Source organism: Vulpes vulpes, chromosome 11, assembly GCF_048418805.1.
Source record: "Vulpes vulpes isolate BD-2025 chromosome 11, VulVul3, whole genome shotgun sequence".
Lineage (NCBI taxonomy): Eukaryota > Metazoa > Chordata > Mammalia > Carnivora > Canidae > Vulpes > Vulpes vulpes.
Window position 1 is genome coordinate 19,032,350 of NC_132790.1, and position 20,586 is coordinate 19,052,935.

The 20,586-nt window shown below is 39.7% G+C and overlaps 1 protein-coding gene across 6 annotated transcripts; it reads left to right on the top strand.

Annotated features, from left to right (window-relative positions):
* Window positions 1-4,272: 4,272 nt before the first annotated feature.
* Window positions 4,273-19,662, top strand: ZNF214 (zinc finger protein 214). 6 transcript variants are annotated; one of them, XM_026008335.2, is made up of 5 exons: window positions 4,273-4,538; window positions 4,912-4,970; window positions 5,577-5,665; window positions 15,600-15,761; window positions 17,553-19,662. In XM_026008335.2, exons 2-5 carry the CDS (start codon window positions 4,954-4,956, stop codon window positions 19,247-19,249), a joined length of 1,965 nt encoding a protein of 654 aa, XP_025864120.1. In that variant the 5' UTR covers window positions 4,273-4,538; window positions 4,912-4,953; the 3' UTR covers window positions 19,250-19,662. The 6 variants fall into 6 exon arrangements, with proteins under 6 accessions (XP_025864120.1, XP_025864121.1, XP_072581834.1 ...); XM_026008337.2 differs by having other exon boundaries at window positions 4,290-4,538; window positions 5,582-5,665; XM_072725735.1 differs by having other exon boundaries at window positions 4,348-4,538; window positions 5,582-5,665; window positions 15,600-15,757; window positions 17,553-19,502.
* Window positions 19,663-20,586: the final 924 nt, after the last annotated feature.

Here is a 20,586-nt window from a genome sequence, read left to right on the forward strand (position 1 = left end):
GAAAATTTATTGCATTCTTTATATGTTACTTTGAGTTCATTATTTATTTTATACCACTATTTTCTGTTTCCTTTCCCATAATTTTTCTAACTTACCTCCATCTTTGGTTTATTTGTTATTTGTTCCTTTCTTGAACTGTTTCTTCAGATAGAAGAATGATATGGACTCTGAATTCTTACAAATCTACAAATATTTATTTCACCAGGACAGGTGACTATATTTTGGCTGATGGATGCAGCCTCTTTATTTTGCCAGTCAATAGCCTCTGTTTACTAGCTTTCAACATTACAAATGAGAAGTCTAGTGTTATTTTTCTTTTTAGATAACTTGCCCTTTCTGCCTGAAAGCTTGAGTTTTCTTTTTTCTTAGCATGTAGAAATGATATCTGTATATGCCTAGTGTGAGTCTTTACTCATTAATCCAGATTGAAATGTAATGACTTCCTGAGATCTGTAGATTCAGGCATTAAAATTTTTTTTTCAGCCCAGAAGAATTTTTTATTATTTTGTTATTCATTTACTTTTTTCACCTCTATCCACTCCTTTTTTCTCTCCTGGAACTTTTCTGTCTGCGTAGTAGGTATCATAGATCTATCCTTTAAGCCTATTATCTTTTTTTTTTTTTATGATTTCTATCTCTTTTTTTCTTCTATATGCTTTCGGGGTATTTCTTAAAAGTTATCTAGGCTACTTTTGGCTCTCAAAAGTGACTATCCCAATTCATTAGCTAAATTGATGAATTAGGAAGATATAGGTAGATAGACACAGATTTAGACATTTTTAAATTTAAATTTTAGAGATTTTTAAATTAAGAATTTTATTTTTAAAAGTATATACATACTTTTAAAATTTTATTAATATCAAATTTTAAAGTATATATATACTTTTAAAATTGTATTTAAATTAAAATTTTATTTTTAAAGGTGCATATATATATATATATATATATATATATATATCCTGGGTGGCTTAGTGGTTGAGCTTCTGCCTTTGGCTCAGGTCCTGATCCTGGGATGAGTCCTGCATTAGGCTCCCTGATGGTATCCTGCCTCTCTCTGTGTCCCTCATGAATAAATAAAGTCTTTTTTTTAAAAAAGCATAAATACATACATACATACATACATACACACACACACACATATGTATGTGTATATTGTAAATTTGTTTTGTTTTTTTCATTTCACTGAGGTTCAAGTCTGGTTAATGGACTATTTTAAGTGGTAGCAGTCCCATAGATAGGGGAAAACAAAAGAGACCAGGAACTTTACTGCAGCGGGCTGTTGAGTAGAAGCATGAAGCCTGCCATTTTCCTACTATGACCCCTAGATTAAAAAAAAAAAAAAAAAAGCCCTCTGGCTTTCTAGTTTCCTTATAATCTCTCAGACTCAGCACAGGGACCAGCAGCCTACGAGTTCAGCTTCTTCGTGGTCTCTTGGGAGTCAGAGAACCTCAGTAAATTTATACAGATCTTCTAAGGTCTAGGCTCTTTTCAGAAATCCTACTTTCAAGTCCTCACACCTGGGCTCTGACATTATTTGCTACATTCTTATCTATTCCATAAGGAAGGAGATGGAGAGATACCCAATATCAGGTTTCTAAACCAGTGCTCTGAGCTCAAGGTTCCTTTCCATAAGTTCCAGTTCTCTGGTGTAGGAGAAGCAGACATCAGAATAGGAAATAGAAGAGCTCATTACACATTTCTCGCATGATCCACATCTAACTTTAGTAGAGAGCTACTGCTCTTTTCTGTGAATGACCTTATGAAATGGGAGATCCATTCACTTTCTTTTATAAGATAAAGCCCTGCTTTTTCAAAGTATTGCCAACCTTAGCATGGAGAAGACATGTGTCTAAGATGAAAGGTCTTAAGGATTAGTGTTCTTAATTAGAAAAAAAAAAAGACAGTTGTTTGAAACAAAACTCTGGGTTCCACTTCCCTTTCAAAATAAGTTCAGAAAAGCTCAAAATGCAGGAGACCGATCACACATCTGAGATCCTCTGATACACAATAGTTTAGTCTCAAAGCACATTTAAAAAATGAGATTAGGGATCCCTCAGTGGCTCAGGGGTTTAGCGCCTGCCTTCAGCCCAGGGCATGATCCTGGAGTCCCAGGATCGAGTCCCACATCAGGCTTCCTGCGTGGACCCTGCTTCTCTCTCTGCCTGTGTCTCTGACTCTCTCTCTCTCTCTTTCTCTGTGTGTGTGTGTCTCTCACGAATAAATAAATAAAACCTTAAAAAAAAAAAATGAGACTATAGGGATGCCTGGGTGGCTCAGTGGTTTGAGTGTCTGCCTTCGGCCCAGGTTGTGATCTTGGACTCCCAGGATCCAGTCCCACATAGGGCTCCCTGCATGGAACCTGCTTCACTCTCTGCCTGTGTCTCTGCCTTTCTCTGTGTCTCTCATGAATAAATAAATAAATACATAATAAATTAATTAATAAAAAAGAGACTATAGGGGCTTCTGGGTGGTGCAGTGGGCTGTGTCTCTTGATTTGGCTCAGATCATGGTATCAGGGTTGTGATCTCAAGGTCTGAGATCAAGCCGCATGCAGAGCCCCCATCAGGCTCCGTTCCCTGAGCAGTCTGTTAGAGATTCTCTTTCCCTTTCCCTTTGCCCTTCCTGATTTAAACTAGAACTATTTAACCATATTAAAATATACATCTTACAGATTAGAAAACTGGGGGTTAAAGACTGAATATCTTGCCCAACATCACCTAATGGGTAACACAGCAGGTTTTATTTTTTAAAAAATTTTTATAATGTATCTTTTTTTTTTTTTAAAGATTTTATTTATTTATTCATGAGAGACACACAGAGAGAGAGGCAGAGACACAGGCAGAGGGAGAAGCAGGCTCCATGCAGGGAGCCCGATGTGGGACTTGATCCCAGGACTCCAGGATCACACCCTGGGCGGAAGGCAGGTGCCAAACCGCTGAGCCACCCAGGGATTCCCCACAGGTTTTAAAGTCAGCTGTGTTAGCAAAATCCAAGCCTTTAAACACTGCCCTATAGCCCCTGAATGTGTAAGTCAGGGAGGGATCCACACAGTGATTTGCAAAATGTGATCTTGGGAGTCACAGAAATCCAGGTGTTCATTTCCTAGTGGAGGCCAGAGGGGTAGGCCCTGACCACCTGCTTCTGCTAATCCTTGAACTGTAAACATATTAACATATATAACTTTCTATGTGCCAGGGACCGGTTTAAGCATTTCGAGGACACCAACTCAGTTAATTCTCACAACAAGCCTGTAAAATAGTTACTATTATTATGCCTATTTTAAAGATGGCACAAAAAGGGTGTTATTCAGCCAAGATCACATCATGAGTGGGTGGTATAGTCAGAACAGGATCCGACCGAGTCCACTGCTTCTAAAGACCACCCTACAAAGCGTTCCTTACCTAACACTGGAATCTTACTGATCCAGCCTAAGTTTGAGGAAAAGTGCTTTAAAGAAATGAAAAACATTTTCCTAAGGGAACACTGAAGGAGATAAGAGAAGAGCGGGTGGCGAGATCTCTTTCCGAGGCCTTTCCCGCGGCGCCGCCTCGGTCCCACCTTCTTTCTCCTCTCTGCTGGAGTCTCCAGAGAAGCCCGGGACTTGGCAAGGGACGAGGGACGAGGAAAGCGCGGCCGCCACAGCGTCCGCAGGAGCCAAGCCGGGGCCTGGGGACCCGGAACGTGCAAGGTCCTCTTCGTGGCTGCGCGGCTCCAACCTCGAGTTTAGGGACAGTGCTGGGGCCGGAGCCAGCGGGGCGTCTATTCCGCCGGAGGCGCGGGACAGCGGGCGCAAGCATCCTTCGTCCCCAGAGACGTGACAGCAAGGGTTTCCCCAGATTCCTACGGGGGGGGGGTCGGGGGGTCCCCACTCGGGGGTTCTGAGGGTCCCAGAATTCTCCGAGGCCAGCCCTTATTGCTCTGAATCCCCAGCCCTGCCCCCTTCCCAGGGGCTCTAAAAGCACCAGGAGGTAGTGGAAGGGGAAGTGGGCGGGGGGTTGGGGTGACCGGGTGATGGGCACTGAGGGGGGCACTTGGGATGAGCACTGGGTGTTATGCTATATGTCAAATTGAACTCCAATTAAAAAAAAAAACTCCAGAAAATAAAAAATAAAAGCACCTAGAATAGTCCTATTTCGTTAGCCTCGGGGGCGAGCGCGGAGAGGCAGGTCTCCTGCCCACCAAGGCAGGGGGCAGAGGGCCGAGCTGCGCCCCGAACCTTCTGGCCAATCAGGAGCCACGTTCCCCGGCGCTCGCCTTTCCCGCCCCGCCCCCGTCTCCATGGAAACGCTGAGTGTCTACCCCGAGGCCCGGGGCTTCCGTTTCGGTCTTGCGGGGCTGCGGCCATTGTTTGGGTAGACGGACCGTCTCGGCGGGTCCCGGTCCCCCCCGAGGCTCCATAGGTGACGCGGACTCTCGGGAGCGCCGAGCCAGGAGCGGACAAGGGCGGGGAGAGCTGTGATCGAAGGAAGAGGCAGAAAAGGGAGGGTGAGGGGCCGAGAAGCGGCTCCGGCTTAGAAATCCCGAAGACACCAGTGTAGGTGGGTCTCTCACAGCCGCCCTCCCCGAGTTCAATCCGAACTGGGGCAGGGGAGAGGAGGACAGAGGCAGCTTGGAGCCCGGGGCCGGGGGCTCGGGCTGGGAAGTGCTGGGGCGGAGCTGGGGGCGGGGGCCTGGACGTGGACCCGAGGCCTCGCGTGTCGTCGCCGCGGGAGCAGAGGCCGCGCACAGCCACGGCCGGACGCGGGCGGAGCCGGCTCCTGCGGAACCGTCCGTGTGTCCGAGTCCAGGAACACTCGGCAGCGCGTGGCGCGACGGGGAGCCCAAACCCATGCTGCTCTCGAAACGCCCATGAATCTCTCTCGCTCTCTCTTGCTCCCCGGAGGGCTCTTAACTGTCTATCATTTTCCCCAGGGACCTGTGATCACCAAGGCAGGACCGGGGTAGCAAAGGCTCATGCCCCCATTTTACAGGTGAGGAAAGTGAGGTCCCGGGGAAGTCTAGAAGTTTGGCGGTTTTCAAAGTTCTACAACTGGTAATGGGGTTGAGGCTGATCAGGCCCTGGGAACGCTGGATCTGGGATCCTTCTATAAGATTCTAGGTACTCTGATAGTAAACCCGGTATTTCTGTTGAAATACGAACAGAAGAGCAATGGAATTATCTTTCTGCTTTACTGATTGAACAAAATAAGGAAAGGACTTTTAGCGAGAAGCTAAGTGTCTCATTTTTGTTATTTTACTATGCTTGTTAATAATTAACTAGGAAAGCCTTGAAACTCAGGCTAAATTACGTAGAGAGCATCTGCATCCCTGCAGGGACTGTGGGATCAAATTCTGTTTTCATGCCCAAACTAGAATTGTACCTTTGAAGATTTAAAGGTTCAGAAATAAAGTCCAGGGTGGCCATTCTCATAACTCTCCATTCTGGCCCTTGAAAGGGAATAGAAATGTTCTTGGGTTCTTTCTGGCCTCTCTCTAGGAGGCTTAGTGGTCACACCCAGTTAGTATGTGGGTACTGTAGTGAGTTTGAGAATTGCAAGGCATGCCCAGTCTTTGATTCCTCCTTTGTTCTCCCTCAGCTCAGATTTCTCAAAACTCTACCCTTCCCCAAAAGAGGAGCATAAAAGAGGAAGGAATGTTCACTATTTTCCTCATAGTTTGATCCCAGGTGAGTAGGATTGTCTTTTCTCACTTATAAAATGCCCCTCAATTCTCTATGAGTGGTGGGAGTAGAGGAAGTGGGAGTGGGGATGGACAGACCAGATAGAATAGAAAATGTTCCTCACTTGCCTGAGAAACTTCCAAGCCTCCTATGCAGCATTTCCCTGCCTCCCACCCAGTGTCTTTTCCCATCATTTACTCATTTATTCAGCCAATCATTCAGGTCTGCTGTATAATTTGTACTGTTCTTAATGCTCTGAGAAAGGAAATAAAAGAATGTCTTTCCTTAACATTGGGGAGATAAACCATATGAGATGAATAATAATTCCTTAAAGTGTCAGAATGAGTGACACTCAAAAAACAAGAACAGGAGCTCAGGTCTGAAAAATCATGAATAGGAAGATACTCTTCTAGAGAGGAAGGACCATCCTTTTGTCTCAGGCAGAAGTTGAGGGAAAAATAAGAAAACTGAGCTAATTAGTATAGAGCATGTAAGTGTGCAAGTATAAGGTGAGGCCACATTGTGGGAGGCCATTCATGTTTAATTGGTCACTTATTCTTGTGCACCATTCAGTCCCCTGCACATCAGCCAGAGGCAGGCATTACTGACACATCCACTTACTTTAAGGCTTTTATCTAATATTTGATATACATACATATATTCATTAGTCTGTATAGACACTAATATGTTTACATATACACATATATACAAATATAGGCACATAGGTAATCTAACATACATATATGTAGAGAGATGAGTATATATAAAAAATTTGAACACAGTAAGTAGGCTCTACGAGGGCAGAGAACATTTCTAGTACATAGAACTATGCCTAGTATGTACTAAGCCCTCCTTGAATATTTGTTTGAATGTATGGATAGGTGTTACATGTATAATTTTTTCATTGTTAAATATATATTACATATAAATATAATTAACTTTTCCAAATATTTTTTGGTAGTATGGGTTTTAATGACTATATAATATTCCATTCCAAGTATGTATCATTCCATTCTAGGTACATGGGCTTTAATCTAGGTGTAAAGGTTTGGCCAATGGCTAGTCAGATGTTCCAGCATCATTAATTATATAAACCATCTTATCCCCACAGATTTGATAATATCTTTATCATGTTTAGAGTTCATTGCTATAGGGGCACTTGGGTGGCTCTGTGGTTGAGCGGCTGCCTTTGGCTCAGGTTGTGGTCCTGGAGTCGAGTCCTATACCAGCTTCCCACAGTGAGCCTGCTTCTCCCTCTGTCTCTGTCTCTGTCTCTGTCTCTGATGAATAAATAAATAAAATCTTAAAAAAAGGAAAAGAATTCACTGCTCTCTTTGAGTCTATTTCCAAATTTCTGTTCTTTTCTATTGATGTTCTCTATTCCTGCGTCAAACTCATGGTGTTATAATTACAGAGTTGCAGAGTTTTATTTTTTATTTTTATTTTTTGCAGAGTTTTAATATGACACTTAGGTTAGTCACCTCTCATCTCTTTTAAACACTTTTCCTTTTTCTCACAAAAGTACTTAAAATCATGAAAGTACTTAAAATCAGTTCTCATACCTTCCCTCAAACCTGTTAGTGTCATTGAAAACGTAGATAAGTTTACTGAAAACAAAATTATATTTATTTCTCCTACCTAAGATTAAGGAGTATTTTCTAAATTCAAAAGCTACATTTATCTACGTTCTCAGCATTTTTATTGAGTTCATAGGAATTCATATTTAATTGCTATTGTAAATGTCATTAAAAAATTGTCTTATTTACTTGAGACAGAGACAGCGAACACGGGTGTGGGGGCAGAGGGAGAAGCAGACTCCCCATTGAGGCTGGAGCCTTGTGCAGGGCTCCATCCCAGGCCCCTGAGATTATGACCTGAGCGGAAGGCAGCAGCTTAGCTGACTGAGCCACCTAGGCACCCCCATTAATTTTTTTAAAATACCTTTTAATGATTACATGTCTGAACTTTCTAAATTATGTAATTGTATTTTACATGGTTAATTAATTTGAACTTATGATGCATTACGTGCATGCAAAAAATATATTAAAATATATATGTGTAATTTAAAATAACATGAACACTATCTAGACCAGCAAATATTTTTAAAAGCCCCCTTGCTGACCCCACAATTTCATTCCCTCTTTCTCTAGAGAGGCACCTGCTATCTTAAATGTTGTGTTTATTATTCCTTAGTTTTATATAAATGGAATCACTGTATATATTCTCCTGTGAGTGGCTTCTTTAGTATAATGTTAGTTTTTATAGTGCATCCATGTTGATTTATGTAGCTATAGTTTTTTTCACTGCTGTGTACTGTTTCACAGAATGACAAACAACTTATTTATCCATCCTACCGTTGTTGGGCTTTTTGTATTGCTTCCAGTCTTTTGCTCTTACAGCAGTTATACTGAAAATGTTTTTGTACATATCTTCTGGTATGCATGTGTAAGTTTCTCTAGGGTATAAACCTAGTTAGTATTGGAATTTCTGGGACATTGACTTTCCTTGTAATTACTAATGATTTTCAGTTGATTTTCTTGGGTTTCCCATATACAATCATACCCTCTGTAATTACCTACTTGTATTATCATCAGTGGTTTAAAAATAATGAATTTGAAGTATCTTTGTTGAGTTCCAGTCTTTTTTTTTTTTTTTTTAAGATTTTGTTTATTTATTCATGAGAGACACACAGAGAGAGAGAGAGAGAGAGAGGCAGAGACCTAGGCAGAGAGAGAAGCAGGCTCCATGCACGGAGCCCGATGTGGGACTCGATCCTGGGACTCCAGGATCACGCCCTGGGCTGAAGGCAGACACTCAACCGCTGAGCCACCCAGGAGTCCCTGTTTGTAATTTTAAATGAAGGACCCATATTGCATTTTAAGAAGTACCTTTTTGGCTGTGATTAAAATATATGACTTTTCTTATTTGACATTATTATGACAGTTTATAGTTAATAGATTTCTTTCTTTGGACCTTTCTTTATCTTTTGGAATAAACCACTATTCCATCATGCTATAATGTGTTTTGCTATTATAGCAGATTGCATCTGCATTTTCCAAAGTTGGCCACACCTATAACATATCTGACTTCTTATTTTACAATGTGACGTATACTCTTCCCTCCAAAAAGCAGGATTTGCGTACCCTCTTCTCAAATCTGGCTGGGGCATATGATCACCTCAACCAGTGGAGTACAGTAGAAGTAGATGCTATGTGACTTCCAAACTAAGTCATAGATAGGATGTAGCTTTTGATTGCCTCTATATTGAGAGGTAGCCTAGGCCACATGACCAAGTGCAAAGAAACTGAGACCTTCCATCAACAACCAGCCTGCCAGCCATGTGAGTGAGCCACCCTGGAAGTGAATCCTCCAGCCCAATCAAGCCTTTAGGTGACTGCTTCTCTAGTCCACTACTCAACAATCTTGTGAGAGATCTGAGCCAGAACTGCCCAGCCTGGCCATTCCTGAATTTCTGACCCAGAGAAGTTGTGAAAGATAATAATTATTGTCATGTGAAGCCACGTACATTTTGGAGTAATTAGTTCTGTGGCAGTTATGTTATAAATATAGGTGTTGCCAGATTTTATTGGCCTTATATTTTCCTTTATTTAGTCTTGAAATTTATATCAGTATGCATTAGTAACAGTGTAGAACTATAGTTTTCTGACTTTTATTGTCTCAGTGTTTTCCTGAATGTAAAAATTTCATAGTTTTTCTATATGTTTGGAAGAATTTAGTAACTCCAAATCTGTTCCTTGAAAATTTGAAAGAATTTATGTGAGAAAACTTTTGGGTCAGTTATTTTTGAAGGTTATAGTTCTTTGACAACTTGAGCAATTTCTTTCATGGTAACTGATCTGTTTAGACTTTTTTCTCTTTAGGACATATTGCACAGTTTTCTAGGAAAAAATATACTTCCTTTTAAGATTTATTTTTAAAGAGCTGTGGAAAGTGCCCACCTAACATTAAGTTAAATTTTTATCTGTTGCCATTTCCCCAGTATCAATTCTAACTTTTTTTCGATTCATGCTCACTACTTTTTTTCCCCTTTGGTTAGCCAGCTGGTAATTTATCTAATTTATTGTTAATATTTTTCTTCCAAAAAACCAGTTCTTGGATTTGTTTCACAATGGTAAATGTTTTCAACTCCACCATTTTCTTTTACTTACTCTATAGCTTCCACCTCCCCTTTCAAAAAAAAATTATTTGAGAAAAAGAGAGTAAGCATAAGCAGGGGGAGAGGCAGAGGGAGAGGGAGGACAGGAGAAGCAGGCTCCTCGCTGAGCAGGAAGACTGATGATGTGGGGCTCCATTCCAGACCCCAGGATCATGACCTGAGAAGAAGGCAGATACTTAACCAACTTAGCCACCCAGGCGTGCCCTTAGCGTTTAATCCACCGAAGTGTCCACATTGTGTATGATACTAAGTGGAATCCGTTTTTATTTTTTTATACAGTTAATCACTTTTCACAGCACCACATAGTAAATAATCCATACTTTCCTTTTATTTTTAATGCCATCTTTATTGTTGTGTTGTCATATATAAACAAGCACAGTCTGAGTTTTCCATGCTGTGTTTTTTTTTTTTTTAGGATTTTATTTATTTATTCATGAGAGACAGAGAGAGAGAGAGAGGCAGAGACACAGGCAGAGGGAGAAGCAGGCTCCATGCAAGGAGCCTGACATGGGACTCGATCCCGGGTCTCCAGGACCATGCCCTGGGCTGAATGTGGCACTAAACCGCTGAGCCACTGGGGCTACCCCCTTCCATGCTGTTTTACTGGTCTATTTGTCAATTGTGATTTTATTGTGGTTTGGTGGTATGTCACTATCTGATAGGACAAGTCTTCCTGCTTGGTTTACTTAAATTTTTATATTATATCCTTCTTTTCCTTCCCTGTAAGTTTTAGGGGGAAAAGTATATTGTGTTCCTCAAAAAAAAAAAAATCCAGCTGGAAATTTGACTGGAGGTATACTGAATTTAATTCAACCCATTAAAAAACATGGAAGTATGCTTCTCCTTTTATTTAGGCTGCATCTTTCTGTTTCTTGGAATTTAAAAGTTGTCTTCAAAAAGTTCTTTATATCCTTGGTTAAGATAGTATTTTTCATATTTGTTTTTTTTTAAGATTTTATTTATTTATTCATGAGAGACACAGAGAGGCAGAGGGAGAAGCAGGATCCCTGTGGGGGTGCCCAATGTGGGATTCAATCCCAAGGGATCACGACCTGAGCCAAAGGCAGACGCTCAACCACTGAGCCATCCAGGCACCCCTGTTTTGCTTTTTGTGAATGGTATCCTCTGTATTCTAGTCGGTGATTGCTGATACAGTTATGTGTTATTATATCTGGTAATTTTGCTAAGCTCTATGGTTTATGGTTTATGGTTTATCTCTGTACTCTTGATTTTTCTAGGTAGATTGCTATAACATGCAGAAAGTACATTTTTTATTTTTAGTTCTAATCCTTATGCCTCTTGTTTCATTTTCTTATAGTATTTGTCAGCATTGTTGAAAGCAATGGTGATGGTAGTCATTCTTATATAACTTGTTTACCATAATAAAAGGAACACAAAAAATGTGTCTATTCAGCTTAATGCTTATGTAGGTTTCTAATATGTAAACTTTACTGAATGAGGAAAGTTTGTTTTTATTCCTACTTTGCTAAAAGTATTTTTAAAGACCATATAAAGGTGGTGAATATTATGAACTTTATCATCTGATTTTTCTCATTAGTGAATTAAGGTTTTCTTCTGTAGTTTATTAACACTGTGAATTATGTGAATAGATTTTCTCATGCTTAACTGTCCTTTCTTCCTGTAATAAACCATGCTTGATCATGATGTATATTTTTACTATATTTCCGAATTCAATTAGCTAATATTTTATTTAGGACTTTTATAGATTTATAAAATTTACAAATGGGATTATAATTTCATGTTTTTGTATTGTGTTTATTTGGTCTTGGGAGTCAAGATAATACTAGCCACATAATGAGCTAGCAATTTTCACTTTCTATTTTCTATTTTTTAAAATATTTTATTTATTTATTCATGAGAGATACAGAGAGAGAGAGAGGCGCAGAGACACAGGCAGAAGGAGAAGCAGGCTCCATGCAGGGAGCCTGATGTGGGACTCAATCCCAGGACTCCAGGATCATGCCCTGGGACAAAGGCAGGCACTAAACCGATGAGCCACCCAGGGACCCCCTACTTTCTATTTTTTATAAAAAAGTTTAACTGTAATGGTAATTAACTGCTAATAGAATGTATGCTAGAACAATAACATTTATTGCATAGTAAATTATACATAGCAGCTTAAAATAACAGACATTATATCACTCAATTTCTAAGGGTCAGGAAGCTCAGAGCAGCATAGGTGTGTGGTTCTGGCTCAGGGTCTGTCATGAGACTACAGTCAAACTGTCAGCGGGACTGCAGCCATTTGAAGGCTTCACTGGGGCTGGAGGATCCTCTGCTAAGATGGTTCACTCATGTTGCCGTTGGCAGGAGGCCTCATTTCTCACTGAGGACAGAAGGCCTCAGTTCCTGGCCATGTGGCCGCTTCACAGGGCTCCTTAGTATTCTCACCACATGGAAGGTAGCTTCTCCCAGAGTGAATGATCTAAGAAAAAGGGCAGAAAGGAAGCTGCAGTGCCTTTAAGAGCTAGTCTTGAGGGACGCCTCGGTGGCTCAGTGGTTGAGTGACGTGTCTGCCTTTGGCTCAGGTCGTGATCCCCGGGTCCTGGGATCGAGTTCTGCATCAGGTTCCCCGCAGGGACCCTGCTCCCTCTGCTTATGTATCTGCCTCTCTATATCTCTCATGAAGAAACAAAATAAAATCTTAGAAAAAGCACCAGTCTTGAAAGTTGTACACCATTACTTCTTTCCCTTACATTTTTTTATATAATATTCATCAGAAGTGAGTTCTTAAGTCCAGCCCATGCTCAAGGGGTGGGGAACTGGCTATACATCTTGAAGGGAAGGGAATCAAATAATTTGTGGACATATCTTAAAACCATCACAAATAAGATAGACCTATATGTACTGAAATGTGAAGCTGTACATTATATATTATGTGAAAAATGCAAACCAGAATTATCACATCTTTGTTAAAAAATGCAGTGGGGTATGTATGCATGCTTTTGTGTATGCATGAAAACATGTCAGAAAGGGCACAGTAAAAAACTATCTTGATTATCTCTCAAGGTATTTGGGGAGGATGGCTTTTAGTTTTTATTGATATTAATTCAGAATTATTTAAAAGTTTTATGGATTTATTTTCAGTAAGAGCAATTAGACTCAATCTTTAGTATATATATTTTAAGATTTATTTATTTATTTTAGAATGAGAGAGCACGCACGAGCAAGGGGAGGGATAGAGAGAGAGAGAGAGAGAGAGAGAGAGAATCTTCAAGCAGACTTCCTGCTGAGTGTGTAGCCTGATATGGGGCTCAATCCCAGGACCCTGAGATCACGACCTGAACTGAAATTAAGAGTCTGCCACTTAACTGACTGAGCCCTCTAGTATAATTTTTTAAAGAAATTCTTACTTTTTTTTCTTTTAGGAATTCTTGAATATTTTAAAAAGTAACAAAGCCAATAACAACAGGCTGAGTTTTATTTTTCTGTACTTTTTACTAAGTAAGAAACCAATGAGTTATTTTCTGACTGCAGTTTTCAGTCCTGTAGTCTTGGGCTTCTGAGCATCCCAATTTTTTCTTATATTTTCACTTGTATGTATTAAAATAGACTTATTGTACTTTAAGTTTTTAACATTTGTTTTATAAACATTTAAAAATAAACACTGAATTTTCTCATTCTTGAGTTCTTACTTGTGGTTAATATTTCATTGTTTAGGCATGGATTTTCATGTGGTTTATATGGAAAGCAATACCTAGGAGGTATATTTTGAATCCTTAAATATTTCATTACATCCTCCTTTTGTCCTTTTGTTAACACAAAAAGGATGTAAATGGAAATCTTGATTTAGGGCAGCGCCAGTGGCGCAGCAGTTTAGCGAGGCCTGCAGCCTAGGGTGTGATCCTGGAGACCCTGGATCTAGTCCCACATCAGGCTCTGCATGGAGCCTGCTTCTCCCTCTGTCTGTGTCTCTGCCTCTCTCTTTGTGTCTCTAAGAATAAATAAATAAATAATCTTAAAAAAAAAGGAAATCTTGATTTAGAACCCTTCACCAAGTTGTTTTTTACTTCTCTTGACTTCAACTTAGCAGGTAGTCCAGTGTTTAAAAACCATTATTTTTTAACTGCATTACCTTGTACAAGTTACTTAATCTTGCTAAATGTTGGTTTCCTTATTCCTTTAGTGTTGATAATTATACCTTAAGGATTGTTGTGATAGAAATAACAGCCCTTTTCACATAACTTCTTGATAATATTTAACTGCTATGATTATGATTTGATGGTCATGATATTCTAGTTTTCCTCCATGAAAAGTACCTATTTCCTTTATTCGTAGTTTTTACTAAACATTTTTTTTATTTACTAAACATTTTTAATTAAACTTTAGAATTGAGAATATATCATCAAAGAAATGAAATTTATTTGTCACATAATCAACTTATGAGCTGTTTTCTTCACTAAAAAAGGTATTTTTAGGCAGTATGAATACATTTTTCTTCTAAAACTGCATGATAATAAAAAACTAAAAAATATATGAACCTGCAATGATGAAGTAAAGAAAGAACCATCAGCAAATAAGAAATTTCAACAAAAAAATATGGAAAAGGTGCCTGGGTGACTCAGTTGGTTGGGTGTCTGGCTCTTGATTTCAGCTCAGGTCATGATCTTGAGGTGCTGGGATCAAGTTCCACCTCAGGCTCCATACTCAGTCCGGAGTCTGCTCTGGATTCTCTCTCTTTGTCTCCCTCTACCCTGCCCGGGACTAGCGTGCATGTTTGCTGGCTCTTTAAATCAATCAATCAATCAATCAATCAATCAAATCTTAAAAAAGCTTGGAAGGGAACAGGAAGAACAGTGTTAAGAGCCACACAGGGCTAGACACATTACATCCTGGAATGCTCCCAAGGAGAATAAGCACAAGAAGGATTTGATGAGCCCTGTGAACTTTGGGAAGCTGAGGATGCATCTGTACCATTGGAGGCAAAGGGCCAGTCAAAAAAGAGGATCCTAAAATATTTCCAAAGAGGAAAGAAAAAGTTGCCTGCAAAGGAATTAAAGTTAAAAAAAAAAAACAATAGAAGAATTAGAAACAATAATGAAGACTTATGAACAGTGAAGCAGTTCTGATAAAATTCCTTTTGCTCTAGAATTTAATACCCAACTACTTGTGAGTGATGATAAGGACTTCGAGCATACAGTGTAACCATGCTTGGAGATTCTCCTTTAAATCAAAGGTATCCTAAAAAAAACCTTGCCTGTTTCTCACCTTTTGCTTTTCCAGTGGCCATGGAGTTAACATTCATAGCTTGATTGAACTCATTTGGGTGTATACCTCCCAATTAATGGAGTAAATCACAAAAAGAAGTCTATGATCTTGAAAATAGAGCACTAAAAAAATAAATAAATAAAAAAGAAAATAGAGCACTAAAGAATAGCCAGCCCAGATTGAAGCAGGAATATGACCATTTCCAGAATATAAAGGGTTGAGGGGTCAATTGACTTAATCTTTTTCAACCATTATCTACTAATTTTTAAAATTGGGATAATAGTGTCTACAAGAGATGGTTGCTGTGAGGACTACTTGAAATATATGTAAAGTCCTTAGCCTAGTGGTCAGCAGAAAGATTCTATATAAATGTTTCTTACGACAGATGGGCTTCAGTGACTGGATACATTATTTATCCAACCGTATTATTATGTCTCTGCTTGTTTTTCTTCATTACTGAAGTTCTTTCTTTTTTGATTTTGTCACTTATATTACCTGTTAAATGGCTGTTTCTTTACCCATCTTCTCACTTAGATCTCTTCTTCCTGGAAAACCTGATCTTTGACCAGATGGCAGTAACATTTGAAGATGTGACTGTTATTTTTACTTGGGAGGAGTGGAAGTTCCTGGATTCTTCTCAAAAAAAGCTCTACAGAGAGGTCATGTGGGAGAACTACACAAATGTCATGTCAGTAGGTAAAGTTATCCCAGCTCTTAAGTAACAGAATTTGTTTCTTCTGGGACCACTTTTATTGAGTATTTTGGTTCTTTATCTAGGTATTGTATTGAGATAGGAGAAATATGACCCTAAGAAATTGGGTCATAGATGACAGAAGATAGAGTGAGACATCTCCCCTAAGACACCTAGGCTATGTAATTAATAGGTGTTTGTGATTTTTATTATTTTTTTTAAATTTTATTTATTTATTATGAGAGACACACAGAGAGAAAGAAAGAGAGAAAGAGAGAGGGAGAGCGAGCGAGCCAGAGACATAGGCAGAGGGAGAAGCATGGAGCCTGATGTGGGACTCGATCCTGGGACTCCAGGATCACGTCCTGAGCCAGAAGGCAGATGTTTAACCGCTGAGCCACCCAGGTGTCCCAGATTTTTATTCTTTTTTTTGAAAGATTGTATTTATTCATGACAGAGAGAGAGGCAGAGACATGAGCAGAGGGAGAAGCAGACTCCCTGCAAGGAGCCCAATGCAGTACTCAATCCCAGGACCCTGGGATCATACCCTCAGCTGAAGGCAGACCTCAATTACTGAGCCACCCAGGTGCCCCTGTGATTTTTATTCTTAATTATTTTCTGGATTATACTTAAAATACAAATCTCCATATATAATCAATTTTGTGTGGTCCTAAATTTGTTCTCTCTTCATATATTTGTACAAGTTAGCATTTGCTATATAACAAACTACCCCAAACTTAGTGACTTAAAACAAACATTATTTTTCATGATTCTAATTGGTTAGATGGATCTTCTATCACAGAACGATCTGATTGGTGCTGGATGGTCTCAGATGAGGCTGGACAGTGACTTACATGTCTGGCAGTTGGTCATTATCAGTGGGGATAATGGGGATGTGTTGTTGACCATACATCCCTCTTCTTCTTTTTTTTTTTTAATGATTTCATTTATTTATTCATAAAAGAGAGAGAGAGAGAGAGAGAGGTGCAGAGACACAGGCAGAGGGAGAAGCAGCCTTCATGTAGGAAGCCTGATGTGGGACTCAATCCCGGGACTCCAGGATCACGCCCTGGGCCGAAGGCAGGCACCAAACCACTGAGCCACCCAGGGATCCCCATATATCCTTCTTCAAGCAGCCTAGCCCAGGCTTTTTTTTTTTACATGGTAGTGGTCATAGGATTTTCAAAACTAGCAAAAGAGAGGGCAAGCCCCAATACACAAGCACTTTCAAGTCTCTACTGGTATCACTTTTGCTGTTGTCCCAATAAACAAAGTAAGCTGTATAGCCAAGCTAAAGTCAGCATGGAGGGGGTACCAAAGGTACAGAGTTAATGCAGCCATTTTTTCACACAATCTGTCATGCTCTGCTAGAACAGAAAAATAGAAACAGTATGTTATTTCTTATCATAATGCCCCAAATACAGTAATCTGATGCAGGACTCAATCCCGGGACTCCAGGATCACGCCTTGGGCTGAAAGCAGGTGCTAAACTGCTGAGCCACCCAGGGATCCCAAATCTTAGTTTTTAAGGTGATTTCCACAAAGCAGTCGGCCTTACTTATTTATAACAATAGTTTGTAAGTAGTAGATGGCTTAAGATATATCTATGGAATGACTAAGTGAATGAATGAACAAACACATGAATTTCAGACATATGAAGCAACCTAAGTCATAATTCTTTCCCACTCTCACGCACACATATATTCCCATAAATCTGGAATTCACAGATTGAGATACTTGGAAATTTTTTAAAACCACTTTCATCTCACCAGTGGATTATGTGCTTATTCTTTTAGGAAACTGGAAAGAGAGCTACAAATTCCAAGAAGAAAAATTCAGATATTTAGAACATGAAAATCTTCCCTGGTGGCAAGGCTGGAGGAATGCCAGCACTCAGATATATGAGAATAGAAACTATGTGGCAACTGTCCAAGGAATAAATTCCAAAGACCTAAAGCAACAAGACCTTTCCCACCATCAAGAATGGTTAATACTCTCCACACAAGTACCAGGGTATGGGAACTATGAACTGACTTTTGAAGACAAAAGTGCCAGGAACTTAAAATATACAAAGCTTATACCTTGGCAGTCCTTAGAAACAAAACATAACCCTCAAGACTATGCTAGAGAAATCTACATGAATGAATCACATGGTTTTCAAGGAAGCAGATGCCATTTTGACATATCTAGGAAAAATCTCTCTGTGGAAAAAGAACAGAAGCTCATAGTTCAGCATTCTTATGTCCCAACAGTGGAAGCCCTTCCGGAGTACACCGGGGAGCTATGTCAACATGACCTACTGAAAAACTCTATGGAAGAGGAATACTGTAGATGTAATATATGTAAAGAAATTTATTATTGGAACTCACAGTGTGTTCTCCACAAAAGAAATCAACTTGGAGAAAAGTTCTATCAATGCTCTATCAGCACAGCATGTTTCTCTCCAAGATCAGATCTATCCAGACATCCAAGAATTCACATAGGAAAGAAGCTGTATGGATGTGATCAAGTTGATGATAACTTCACTCAGAGCTTAGGTGTTCACTTTCATCAGAGAGTCTGCCCAGGGGAGGTTTCTTATATATGCCACGTGTGTGGTAACAGCTTCAGTCAGATCTCTAGTCTTCACAATCATCAAAGAATCCATACAGAAGAGAAACTTTATAAATTTGAATGTAATAAGGACCTCAGTCGAAATTCTTTACTCCATATTCACCAGAGACTTCACATAGGAGAGAAGCCTTTTAAATGTGATCAGTGTGGTAAGAGTTTTAGTCGGAGTTCAGTACTTCATGTTCATCAGAGAGTCCACACAGGAGAGAAACCATATAAGTGTGATGAATGTGGTAAGGGCTTCAGTCAGAGCTCAAATCTGCGAATTCATCAGTTAGTCCACACAGGAGAGAAGTCCTATAAATGTGATGACTGTGGTAAGGGCTTTACCCAGCGCTCAAATCTCCAGATTCATCAGAGAGTACATACAGGAGAGAAGCCTTATAAATGTGATGACTGTGGGAAGGACTTTAGTCACAGCTCTGATCTTCGTATTCATCAGAGGGTCCATACTGGGGAGAAACCCTATACTTGTCATGAATGTGGGAAGGGCTTCAGCAAGAGTTCGAAGCTTCACACTCATCAAAGAGTCCATACTGGAGAGAAACCCTATAAATGTGAACAGTGTGGTAAGGGATTCAGTCAGCGTTCGCACCTTCTCATTCATCAGAGAGTTCACACAGGAGAAAAACCCTATAAATGTGAGGACTGTGGAAAGGGCTTTAGTCACAGCTCTAATCTTCACATTCATCAGAGGGTCCACACAGGAGAGAAGCCTTATCAATGCACTAAGTGTGGCAAGGGTTTCAGTCATAGCTCGGCTCTTCGAATTCATCAGAGAGTCCACACAGGAGAAAAACCTCATAAATGCCATGAGTATTATAAGGGATTTGATCACAGTTCACATATTCACAATAATCACCCACGAGAAACCTTATAATTACATTCATCTAGTTAACCACTTTAATCAAAGCTTAACCTTAAGCCCAATAAATGCTGCTGGGAAGAAAATTCTATAAATAACCCGAATAATCCCAAGCAACATTTATAGTTTCCCCTAACTCCCACTAAGAATCATTTACTTCAAGAAGAAATCCTTAGGATGCCTATATATTTAAAATGAAAGTGTATTTACTTTTTCTATTCTATTATACCTGTCCATTATAAAATATATGAAGGATTCAAGGAGAAAACTCTTCATCCTGTTTTATTCTAGTCTTTTTTTGTGCATTTTCATGTACATTGAAATCATACTGTGTATTCAACCCAGTGTATTGTGTATTCAACCCAGTGAAATACTGTGTATTTTCATTGACTTCAAAACATTTACTTACATTTTGTTTTGAACGGAAATTGGTTAGCTATCTATGAAACAGCATTCTGACTCCTTTGTAAAGTCCCCAGAAAGCCACAGGGACAAAACACACAAAACTTGAAACTGAGACTGGTAGATAACCTCTTGCTCAAATGTGGAAGAATTAACTATAGGGCCAGTACAATTCGATTGGTTAGGACACAGGAAAGCACTGCATGACCCTTTATCTAAGATAGGATGTCTTAAGAGATGTTATCTCTGTCAACCAGAAGAGTCAGGAAGCATTCTTTTGCAGGGGTCCTGCACTTTTACGTTACCACGGTCAATTCTCACATCCCCCTCTCCAGGTTTCCACATTGATTCATAGGTTCAGATACCATGTAACAAGAAGTACAATATTTAATATCTGTGTGAAAGATGTCAGTAAAAGCCGATAGAAGTGAATCTTCAGGAAACTAAAGATAGTCCAACTGTTCAAAATTAAGAGATTTAAGCAGTAGACTGACTTATTCTCAGCAGAACAGAGTGGTAATGAGAAATAGCTGCTGGAAGCAGAAGTGAATGCAGGGCTATGTGCAAAACTGAATTAATAAGCTAAGGATGTTAGGAGAGAGAATGTGGCCATTGTAAAATGGAGCAGAGTCAGCAGGAATACACCAGTCCTAACTACTGGTAATATAAATATGCTTAGACATCATTACCCAAGAGAAACTAAATTAAGTGGACGTGTTCAGGGAAATAACAAGGAATTGCAGCACCAAAGAAAGAACACCACTGTGAAGAGGTAAAACCTGATAGCCCTGAAAATTAGCTATTTCAGTCTCCTGAAGGAATTTTCAAAAAATTGGTGTCCTAAGTGGCATGACAGAAAACCTGAAATCAGTAAAACTAGAGTAGAAATCTGTAAGTACAGAAGAGCCTCTAAAATGAAAAGAGAAATAATGAAGGACTACAGGGAAATT